The sequence below is a fragment of the Drosophila gunungcola genome (assembly GCF_025200985.1).
Source record: "Drosophila gunungcola strain Sukarami chromosome 2R unlocalized genomic scaffold, Dgunungcola_SK_2 000006F, whole genome shotgun sequence".
NCBI classification, from domain to species: Eukaryota; Metazoa; Arthropoda; class Insecta; order Diptera; family Drosophilidae; genus Drosophila; species Drosophila gunungcola.
The window spans coordinates 1,397,187-1,408,863 of record NW_026453168.1 but is presented as its reverse complement, the minus strand read 5'-3'; the positions used below and the strand labels follow the sequence as shown (position 1 = coordinate 1,408,863).

At 43.6% G+C, this 11,677-nt stretch overlaps 3 protein-coding genes across 3 annotated transcripts; 2 read left to right on the top strand and 1 right to left on the bottom strand.

The window, feature by feature from the left end:
• Nucleotides 1-389: 389 nt before the first annotated feature.
• Nucleotides 390-1,894, bottom strand: LOC128254641 (exosome complex component RRP4). Its single transcript, XM_052983833.1, has 2 exons — nucleotides 1,175-1,894; nucleotides 390-894 (listed from the first exon to the last, which is right to left on the bottom strand). Exons 1-2 carry the CDS (start codon nucleotides 1,619-1,621, stop codon nucleotides 445-447), a joined length of 897 nt encoding a protein of 298 aa, XP_052839793.1. The 5' UTR covers nucleotides 1,622-1,894; the 3' UTR covers nucleotides 390-444.
• Nucleotides 1,895-2,194: 300 nt separating this feature from the next.
• Nucleotides 2,195-7,466, top strand: LOC128254898 (integrin alpha-PS3). Its single transcript, XM_052984254.1, has 8 exons — nucleotides 2,195-2,519; nucleotides 2,637-3,564; nucleotides 3,625-3,727; nucleotides 4,971-5,558; nucleotides 5,619-5,748; nucleotides 5,812-6,174; nucleotides 6,508-7,261; nucleotides 7,324-7,466. The coding sequence occupies exons 1-8, from the start codon at nucleotides 2,350-2,352 to the stop codon at nucleotides 7,408-7,410; spliced, it is 3,123 nt and encodes a 1,040-aa protein (XP_052840214.1). The 5' UTR covers nucleotides 2,195-2,349; the 3' UTR covers nucleotides 7,411-7,466.
• Nucleotides 7,467-7,903: 437 nt separating this feature from the next.
• On the top strand, nucleotides 7,904-11,260 carry LOC128254810 (phosphatidylinositol 3-kinase catalytic subunit type 3). Its single transcript, XM_052984120.1, has 8 exons — nucleotides 7,904-8,059; nucleotides 8,135-8,756; nucleotides 8,812-8,907; nucleotides 8,961-9,046; nucleotides 9,102-9,988; nucleotides 10,046-10,319; nucleotides 10,390-10,751; nucleotides 10,815-11,260. Exons 1-8 carry the CDS (start codon nucleotides 7,989-7,991, stop codon nucleotides 11,258-11,260), a joined length of 2,844 nt encoding a protein of 947 aa, XP_052840080.1. The 5' UTR covers nucleotides 7,904-7,988.
• The last annotated feature ends 417 nt before the right edge of the window (nucleotides 11,261-11,677 follow it).

Below are 11,677 nucleotides of genomic sequence, written 5' to 3'. Positions count from 1 at the left end.
GCTGTTCTCACTGAATTTTGTAATTCAATTAAATATATATTTTTTTTGTTTAAAAAATGCGGACTTTTTATTTATAACTTTTAATTTGTATCTTATTTTATAATTTACTCAGTAAATTTTTTTTAACATAGTTTTAGATTACGAACTGTATAAGTAATATTTTAATGTCTGTTCAAATCAATTTTTTTATATATTCAAAATTTAAATTACCATAATATATAGAATGTATAGAAGTTTTAAAATGCTCTTAAATATTCCAAAATTCAATATGTGATATTTTATACATTTTTGAGTAAAAATTATCGTTTTTAAAGTACTTGATAGTAACGCCAAATCCTTCTCTATAGCTTTAAAAATTTTTAAAATCATTACCAATTAAAAACACAATATTTACGAAGTGGAAAAGTCCTACAATCTCTATTTATTAATCTTATAATTCCCAACCTAATCGTCGGCGTCCCTAAGTCGAGCCTGCGTCTGCTCGCCGATGTCGTAGATGACATTCTGTTGCAGTAACTCGTGGGCCTCGTACTTGAGGGACTCCTCGTAGGCGTACTGGATGCTGGTGTCGTAGATCATTAGCTTGCACTTGGCCAGCGCCAAGATGGAGTTCCTCAGCCGAGCGATCACTTCCCGGTCGGCTCGCGGTATATGCTCGTTCAAGTTCACGGCAAATCCTCCCTCGCCGCCCTCCTGCTCCTGACCCTTGGTCGGGGATATCCAGATATAGCCGTTGTTCCCCAGGATCACGGAGGCGCCACAGGGCAGATTGTGGAAGTGCATCTTGCGACGCTTGACGAGAGCGGGGAAAACCTTGACTAGGATGCCCTGCGACAATTTTCCGTACTTTAAACTGCGCGTGTAGAGCGAAAGGGTTCCTTCCTCGAAGATGTTCTGGTGGAAAAAAAATTGTTGTTAATATAGGAACTAAATGGTTTTGGAAAGGCAAAGAATAAGTTAAATTTTTTTTTAATTTTCGTTAAGTTTTTTTTTAAAGTTTAATAATGTAGCTGAATCAATATAATTAGAAAATAGCTTTTTTCAATACTGAAAATTTAAAGCTGTCAATCCATGTTGGTTTTAAAAAAATTCTTTTTTTTACATAATCTCTACAGCATTGTCGAGTTATTACGAATCATATTACACATCCCAATCCCAAATATACAAAACCCACCTGGACTTCCGCGGAGATGAGATCGCCTTCGTCCAGATAGCGCCGCATCATCTGCTCGTCCTCCGCAGATCTCCGCCTGAGTTCGCCGCCCGGCAGATTCACGGATGAAAGCAGGAGGATGGAGTCCAGACGGGAATTGGTGTCCACGCGCCAGCGCTTCTGTTGCACCTCGCTGACGCGGGCCACCACCACGTCCCCGATTTCGCCCACATAACGGCTCTTCAGCGGACGCACGGAGATCAGTTTGTTGACCTTCTGGATCACGCCGGCCACCGAGGCCTTGATGTTCTCGTCCTCGACAAAGGTTCCATGGCCACGCATGAATCCCGCTTCCGGCATTAAGACTTCGCCGGGCGTGTAGACGCGCGGCAGGTGATCCGCATGGGCGGCCAGGTCACGCCAGTCCACCCGATCCAGGGCCAGTTCTATCGCAGCGTTAGTGGACATCTCGGCGGGCTTCGGTTCGAGTTCGGGTGAGGTAAACAAAAAGTTTAATTTGAGCTGGATGTATGAGCATCAGCTGGCGAAACACGCGTGCCGCGGAACTGGTTCCGGCTACGGTATTTGGTTCCAGTTCTGATTCCGGTTCTTCGCCGCAACTACAGTGGTAATTGAATTGAGTCAATTCAATTGAGGAGTAATATTAAATTGAAAAAACTTAACGATTTTATAAGATTTAATTTAAACTGTTTATTTCAATAACTTAAGTTCTTTAGTATAAGTAGTCAACTAACTAATTAAAATATTTCTTTTTTTACGCATTATTTCAAGAAACTCAGGGGACTACTAATTTAAAAATAAAGTAATTTATATATAAAGTATAAAATAAAGTAATACAGTATTTTTAATTCAGCTTAACGAAACACTAAGTTTGGTCCTAACATTTTTATTCGACTTAAAAGATAAGTGTATTACTTTGACTGACTGAGTTTGCTTGGGTAAACATATTCATTTTTTTTTAATATTCTGCAGCGGAAATCTGGCTGTATAAGAAGTGTGATAACTTGAGTTCAATGTTAAATAAATTAGGCAGCAAAATATAGATTTGTTCAACTGCCCTCAAATATCTCAATTCATTTCGTTTTGAACCTTTGAAGAGTGAAAACTAAGCCTTAACAATTTTGTTTAAAGAAACCAAGAAGTACAATTTCATAGAAACTACATTTTAAGTCGAAATGAGTGTGCTTTTTTACCTAGTTATTCTGGCATTAAAATACGAGAGCGAAGCTTTCAATATTTCGCCTCATCCGAACCTAGTGATAAATTACCCAAAACATCTAGGGACCCACTTGAACCAGACTCGAAGTTCCTACTTTGGATACTCGCTCGTCATTCGACCCACTAGGTGAGTTCGATCTGTGATCATCGCAAAAAGTAATAGATTTAAGAAAACTAAAGCTTCTTTATGTTAAAATGTGTTGAAATTTTCATGAGTGAAAAATATATTTATCTTATAAAACAGCATCATTGTGGGAGCTCCTCGGGCCCAATCCACCTTGGACTCGCAGAGCACCATCAACGAAACTGGGGCAATATACAGGTGCTCCCTAATCGACGATGACTGCGTTCCGTACGTCCTGGATTACCGCGGAGACGTTATTGGTTCTGACAACGGATACACCTTGAACTCGGAGAGCAAGGACTTTCAGTGGCTGGGCGGATCCATGGACGGAGGCACCCGGGATTCGGATAAGCTGCTCGTGTGTGCCCCCCGATTTTACACGCCGCACAGTGAGGGGAATCAACTGCACGGAGTTTGCTACTGGGTCCCCGACACTGTGTCCACAAAGCCGCAGCATGTGGGCCGCACTTCTCCGCTCCGCTTGAAATCAAAGCAGCTGAACGACGATAAGAAAGTCATGTTCTACATGGGCGAACTGGGACACAGTGCTCATGTGACGGACGACAACTCCGAGTTCCTGATCGGAGCCCCCGGTATCGATAATTGGAAGGGATCGGTGGTTGTGTACCGGAAGAATCATCCTGTGAGCACTAGACGCCTAATGCGAGATGTGGCCACAACCAATTACAATCCGGAGATATATACACCCAATGTCTTCCAACCCAGCAGTTGGGGCCAAAAGGCGGACTCTTACTTTGGCTATGCCGTGAGCTCCGGGTATTTTGATAGTGCCAACCTGTCCCATCTCCTCTACGTGGCCACAGCTCCTCAGGCCAACGAGGCCTTTATATTTGATGTCCGAGGTAGGGGCATCCGAAAGTTCCATGAGTTCCGGGGTGAACAGTTGGGCGAATATTTCGGCTACTCCGTTTTGGCGGAGGATCTCAATGGAGACGGAAAAACGGACGTTATTATCTCAGCTCCCCTAAACGCTCTGGGAGATTTCCCAGACATCGGTGTCATCTATGTGTTTATCAACAAGGGCTTGGTGAGTAATAAGTTCCAAAAAAGCATAATGCACCCTTTCATTGCCTTCTTATCTTCACAGTTTAGCTTTGAGCAGAAAATTGTCCGGCCATCAGTGGGCAGTAATGCTCGGTTTGGAACTACTCTTTCGCGACTGGGCGATATCAATCACGACGGATACAATGGTGGGTTTTTAACCCTGCAGAGGGTTTTGACTTCAGTCAAATGTTTTTAGCGCAGTGAAGAAGACATTTCCGAACCTACATATAAAGTAAATATTTTTTTGAAGACATGTCTGTTTTTCCGTACGTCTGTTCGTCCTCATTAAAACCTATTTAAGTTTTGTTTTGTTTTTAAATTTAAACGAAGATACCCCACGTTAAAGTAAATTACGATTACCGATTTCGTATAGTTGCCATAGAGGAAAAATCAAAAAACTCATTTTAGCATACAAAAAAAATGTCGATTTTTTTTTTTTTTTGTTTCCCGAAGCTTGCTTCTTTTTATACCCTTGCAGAGGGTATTATAATTTCAGTCAGAAGTTTGCAACGCAGTGAAGGAGACGTTTCCGACCCTATATTCTTGATCAGCATCACTAGTAGAGTCGATCTAGCCATGTCCGTCTGTCCGTCTGTCCGTCCGTTTATATGCAAACTAGTCTCTCAGTTTTAAAGCTATCTGCATGAAACTTTCCCAAAAGTTGTCTTTCTATTGCAGGTAGTATATAAGTCGGAACGAGCCGGATCGGACGACTATAGCATATAGCTCCCATAGGAACAATCGGAAAAATAAATGAAAAAAAATTATAACTTTTCTGTTTTTTATTTTTTTGTTTAGTTCTTCGACATTTAGTAATGGTTAAATATTTCCGATTTACGGATTAAATTTCATCAAAGTCGGACGACTATATCATATAGCTCTCATAGGAACAATCGGAAAAATAAATGAAAACATTATAACTTTTCTGTTTTTTAATTTTTTGTTTAGTTCTTCGACATATTTAAATTACATTTTTTATAAATTTTCACCAAAAATGTTTAAAGTTTTTTTTAAAAACATATTAATTGTTAGCCGGCTTGAGGTCAGGATGTTGAAAAAAAACACAAAATTATTTCAATTTTGGTTATTTGTCAATATATTTCGGTTGCTCTTCGGCAACCGTCTTCAGGACAACTTTAAAATAATTACAACGATTTTAATATTTTTAACAAACAGTAAACAATTTACATTTGACATACATTTAATTTACACGTCTGTGTCCGGTGACGTAGAGTTGTTAACTAATTTTTTCTTTCCCTAGTAAGTGTCTATATAAATGAGCGCAATTTTTTTAAAAACTTTATAATTTATTTGAACAACCATACGTAATATAATTTATATAACAAATTATAATACTTTATATACACTGATATTCTCTTCCCTTTGTAGACGTGGCCGTTGGAGCTCCCTTTGAGGGAAACGGAGCAGTCTTCATCTACCTGGGCAGTGAACACGGATTGAGGGATCAGCCAAGTCAGCGACTAGATGCTCCCTTCCAGCAACCATTTCAGTACGGAGCCCACATGTTCGGACACGGACTCTCCCGCGGATCCGACATAGATGGTAACGGGTTCAATGACTTCGCCATCGGAGCCCCAAATGCCGAGGCCGTGTATCTGTATCGCGCCTATCCAGTCGTAAAGATACATGCCACTGTGAAGTCGGAAGCGCGAGAAATAAAACCGGATCAGAAAAAGGTGATGATCACTGCCTGCTACCGACTGAGCTCCACGGACCGGGCAAAAAAGGAGGTACTGGAGCAGATGGTGGCCATCCGGATTACCATAGATACGCAGCTGAAGCGGCTTAAGTTTGCGCAGACGCAGGATACCAAGTTAGAGTTCACTGCTAATGGGGGTCCTTTAGAACAGTGTCCGATCTTTGAGGTTAAAGTTGGTTACACCGGTAAAAATATATTCGAGCCCATCGTGTTGGAAATCCATTATGAGCTGGCGACGAAGGTACCGAACTCTGGCGGTAAGCTTAGAAGCTTGTGTTCTAAATTTGTCACTTAATAATGCCTCATTTCTTCAACAGAATTCTGCGAAACCTGCGCGGTTGTTGATCCGGTGGAACCGAAGGTCTACACGGAGAAGATCAGCTTCTGCACGGGCTGTGCCGCCGATGTTTGTGTTGCTGATCTGCAGTTAAAGAGCCTGGATGTGAGGTAAGCTTGGGATCTGGTGATATGTTTTATAATAATATTATATTAAAAGTATTATTATCCCAGCCCCAGTTATGTTTTGGGCTCTACCGACATCCTCCGTCTGAAATACGAGGTCACCAGCAGCGGAGAGAACGCCTATGTGCCTCAATTCAACGTCACCAGCTCTTCCCGACTGCCATTCGCTCAGGTTCCGGGTAACTGCAGGGTCAGCAAGGCATTTATGCTATGCGACCTGAACCGCGGACGCACGTTGGCCAAAGGTGACAGCGACTCCATCACCGTCAGTTTCGATGCCAGCCAACTCGGTGGACATTCACTGATCATCGACGCAGCAGTATTCAGTGCAGGAAGCGAAAAGAATCCCACGGACAACAAGCAAACCAATGTGATCAATTTGAAGGAGTTCACCGAGATCGATGCCAGTGGGTATGAATCAAATAAATTATGAATGATGAAAGGAAGCTAACTTCGGCAAGCCGAACTTATATATGAATATTCCAAACATTAGGTGTTCTATAAAACGACTTTATTTCGATTTTTACGCGTATATTTTTAATAACAAGAATGCAATGCCGATTTTTGCTAAATTTTGTTATCGTCCCTATGGCATGTACATGATATAGTTGTCTGATTTTCGTAAAATTAAATCCTTAATTCTCTTATAGAATAGTGATTAACATTTTTTTAACTGAAGCCTCTAAAAATGTAAAGAACATTACTTCTTAATTAATCTAACGAAAACCACTTGTTCTTTTTCAGTGCTCAACTAAATGGGCAAATTGTTCTCAACAATTACCCTTACTCAACGGAGATTATCAATAATTACCAGATCAAAAGCCGCGGCCCTAGTGTTATCGAGCAGTTAACCATGTTCTTCTATATTCCCATTGCCTATAAGGTAGCTGGTTCTTCAAAAGTTTTACCCATCGTAAACGTAACCAGCCTGGATTTGCATGCCACCTACGATTCTCATATGTTGCCCATCAAGCTCTACGACCAGAATGGGTTCCTCATTGAGAATTCCAACCAGACCGAACAGGACTACGACCAGATAACCTCTTCCACGAATCGAAAGCGTAGGGATATTAATATAGTAGCCAATGAAGAACAAAATGCTCGCTCTTTAAGTGTCAAGGACTACAACGAAAACTTTAAGGACAAGCTGCCGGTGAATCGCACCATTGTGTTGAATTGCCGGGATTCTAATATGACGATCTGCGTCCATGCCGAGATGAGTCTTAAACTATGGCCGGATAAACCTATTAATCTAAACATAAGCTTTAATGTGGATTTGAGGGATAAGAAGCAACCTTGGGAGTACTTTGTCATTCTGACCGATGTGGAACTCCTCAAGCAGGGTGATCCCACATCGAGTTCGTTAAAGATCAGCCGAAAAATTGAACCAAATGTGATATTTAAGAATCTGCATGCTAGTATCCCCATTTGGTACATCATAGTGTCCCTCATCGCTGGCTTGTTGCTGCTTTCTGCGTTAACCTATGCTCTTTACAAGGTTCGTATATGGTTTGTTAAAGTCTTTTCTTGTTTTTTAATTCAGTATTTTGTACCTTTTAGCTTGGATTCTTTAATCGCTTTAAGAGGGACGAGATGAACAGGTTGAAGAAGGCGGAAATACTTGACAGTGGATCAGATCAGGATTAATCCTTGCCGCAAAAGATACCTGATAAAAGATACCGCTGTTTTTTTTTTGAGTACAAAACCACATAATAAAAAATAAATATAAACCTTTAATGCTATTTTTATTTTATAAAAAATAAAATAATTTACAACATTTGTAAAAATTGTGCCTGCAATTCCAGCTTTTTGAATATCCCGCCACAATATTGATATCGAGAACTGTTAACTTATCGATAGAAAAATCGGTGGAATGGAACATTTTTAATTTTCTTTACGATGTATCGTTTTATAGTTTTCTTTTGGGAAAGTAAAAACTTATTTGTATTATTAAATACATGAATTGTAACCCTTTTTATGGCTGTAAGCAAATGAACAAAATCGCAACAATTTTTTTTTTACCTCTTTTATTATATTTATAAATATTAACTTAAATTAAATATACCATTAAAATTGTTTTTTTTATTTTTATACGTACCTTTTGCCTAGTGACCACTGTACTTCGCCGCGTATCAGCCGCATCAGCTGTTTTCTGTTGTGGGCAATCGTTGTTGCTGCGCCGTGAAAATTACGCATAAATGAAAAAGTGAATTGCCAGCAAGAAAATGGACCAGCCCGATGACCATTTCCGCTACATACACAGCTCCTCGCTCCACGAACGTGTGCAAATCAAAGTGTAAGTGAAAAAGTGGCAGGAAAACCCGGAAAAACCGATGTGTAAGATGCAACCATTGTTGTTGCTGTTTTTCAGTGGGACGCTCGAGGGGAAGAAGCGCCAGCCGGACTATGAGAAACTATTGGAGGACCCGATCCTTAGATTCTCCGGCCTGTACTCCGAGGAGCACCCCTCGTTCCAGGTGCGCCTGCAGGTGTTCAACCAGGGCAGGCCCTACTGCCTCCCAGTGACCAGCGCCTACAAGGCGTTCGGAAAGAGATGGAGCTGGAACGAGTGGGTCACATTGCCGCTGCAGTTCTCCGATCTGCCGAGGAGCGCCATGCTGGTGCTGACCATCCTGGACTGCTCGGGCGCCGGCCAGACCACCGTCATCGGAGGCACCGCCATTTCGGTGTTCGGCAAGGACGGCATGTTCCGCCAGGGGATGTACGATCTGCGCGTCTGGCTGGGCGTCGAGGGCGATGGCAACTTCCCCAGTCGCACGCCCGGCAAGGGCAAGGAGTCCTCCAAGTCGCAGATGCAGCGCCTCGGCAAGTTGGCCAAGAAGCACCGCAACGGCCAGGTGCAGAAGGTGGACTGGCTGGACCGGCTCACGTTCCGCGAGATCGAGGTGATCAACGAGCGGGAGAAGCGCATGTCCGACTATATGTTCCTCATGATCGAGTTTCCCGCCATTGTGGTGGATGATATGTACAATGTAAGACCCTGAAAAACCGATCTTGTTTAGCTCTTATCCACTTTTTCGTTTACAGTATACAGTGGTCTACTTCGAACCGGAGGGCGATGTCAAATATAAGCTGCCAGCCAAGCCGAAGTTGGTCTCCGTGCCAGATTCGGAGATTCAAATGGTATTTTAACGCAAAAGGTTCTAGGCATTGCTTAAATAACCATATTTTTGTAGGAAAACCTGGTGGAGAGAAAGCACCATCGCCTGGCCCGTTCAGAGCGTTCGGGAATCTCGGATAGAGATGCCAAGCCCACAGCAAGGTAGGTCAAATGCTCTAAAGACGTTCTTACCTCACTCACACGTATTTCTCTGCAGCATTCGCGATCAGCTTCACACCATTGTTTACAGGTATCCGCCGACCTATGTACTTAGTAGCGAGGAACAGGACTTGGTGTGGAAGTTCCGGTTTTATCTCTCCTCGCACAAAAAGGCGCTGACCAAGTTCCTGAAGTGCATCAACTGGAAGTTGGAGGACGAAGTTACTCAAGCGCTTTGGATGTTGGCCAACTGGGCGCCCATGGACGTAGAGGATGCCCTGGAGCTACTGAGTCCCACTTTTACGCATCCTCAAGTGCGAAAGTATGCCGTCAGTCGATTGGCCCAGGCTCCCGATGAGGATTTGCTGCTCTACCTGCTTCAGTTGGTTCAAGCTCTCAAGTACGAGGATCCACGGCACATTGTCCACCTGCATGGCTGCATCTTTCCCGAACGGGATGTGGTGCGATCCATCTTGGATGACAATGGCTCACTGCTGGATCAGAGCAGCTTGTCCGACCTGAGTGCCGCCAGCAGTGGACTCCATGCCTCGGTGATACCAGCTAATCAGCGGGCAGCAAGTGTTTTGGCCGCCATCAAGGGCGATAAGTCAGTGAGTCCCGGCTCAGCGGGTGGCAGTGGCGGACAGGGATCGGTGGCGCTTCCGGGTCCCTCTGCTCCGGCCACTCCCGGCAGCAGCTCCCTGCCCTGCGACTCCAATTCCAATGCCCTCATGCTGGCCGAGGGCATCAGCTTCGGCAGTGTTCCGGCCAATCTCTGCACATTCCTTATTCAGCGTGCCTGCACCAATGCCACGCTGGCCAACTACTTCTACTGGTACTTGTCCATCGAGGTGGAGGAGGTGGAGTCGGTGAGAAAGCAGGACGAGAGGGCCCACGACATGTACGCCATGGTGCTCAAGATGTTCCTCAAGGTGCTGGAGAATGGTGGGTGTAATTTATTGAAGAGATTTCCTCTATTTAATATGTTTTATGCTTTCGTAGGCAACTTCAACCTTCGAGGAATCTTCTACAACCTCCGGAAGCAGCGCCGCTTCATCGATGAGCTGGTAAAGCTGGTGAAACTTGTGGCCAAGGAGCCGGGAAACCGCAATAAGAAGACGGAGAAGTTCCAGAAGTTGCTGGCCGAACAGGACATGTTCAAGGTGAACTTTACCAACTTTGAGCCAATTCCATTTCCCTTGGATCCAGAGATCTACATCACCAAAATTGTACCCATGCGCACTTCGCTTTTCAAGAGTGCTCTAATGCCGGCCAAGTGAGTTTCCCCAAATCCAAGTGAAGTTAAGGATCTAAAGACTTATGTTTCCTATTTTCAACATCCTTAGACTCACCTTTGTCACCTCGATTGCCCATCACGAGTACGCCGCCATTTTCAAGCACGGCGATGATCTTCGTCAGGATCAGCTCATCCTGCAGATGATCACTTTGATGGACAAGCTGTTGCGGCGGGAGAACCTCGATCTGAAATTGACTCCATACAAAGTGCTGGCCACCAGTTCGAAGCATGGTTTCCTGCAGTACGTCGACTCGTGCACGGTGGCAGAGGTCCTGGCGCGCGAGGGCAACATCCACAACTTCTTCCGTAAACACCATCCGTGCGACAATGGCCCATATGGAATTTCGGCGGAGGTCATGGACACCTACATCAAGAGCTGTGCGGGCTACTGTGTGATCACATATTTGCTGGGTAAGACTGCAGAACCTCACTGACTTACTATGGTCTTACTTAATTCTTTCCATTCTATTGCAGGCGTTGGCGATCGTCACTTGGACAATCTGCTACTGACCACCAACGGCAAGCTCTTCCACATCGATTTCGGCTACATTCTGGGACGCGATCCCAAGCCCATGCCGCCGCCCATGAAGCTGAGCAAGGAAATGGTGGAGGCGATGGGCGGTATTAGTTCGGAGCACCACCATGAGTTCCGCAAGCAGTGCTACACGGCGTATTTGCATTTGCGTCGGCATGCCAACGTAATGCTTAACTTATTCTCCCTGATGGTGGATGCCACTGTTCCGGATATCGCTCTCGAGCCCGACAAGGCTGTCAAGAAGGTGGAAGAGAACCTGCAGCTTGGTCTGACCGATGAGGAGGCCGTACAGCATTTGCAGAGCCTGCTGGATGTGTCCATTACGGCCGTAATGCCGGCGCTTGTAGAGCAGATCCATCGATTCACCCAGTACTGGCGGAAGTAAAGGGGATTTGTACCATCATCGATGGGTTTCCTTTTTGTATACGAAATTGTAGGAGGAGAAAGTAATCTGTTAACCAAACTAGTAATTTGTTTTGTGTAAGTTAAAAGAATCCAAACAACTGATAATATCCCAAATAAGACGTTAAAAGTGCTAATTTTGAAAAAAGATTATGTGTTATTAATACTTATTAAATGCAAAAACACTTAATCTCTACTGTTAAATATATAAGGTTTGACATTTATAACTTTATTTTGACTTTTCAATGATTACCTTAGGCTCCTACAATTTCCAATATATAGTTGCAACCGTAGAGATAGGTCAATCAAAAAGCTTCCTATTATTAACCTTAGTTTTAGTTTGCTTTAGTCGTAGGTGGCCTATAGCTACAAGTCTGTACCGGAGTTTAACTGTATATCT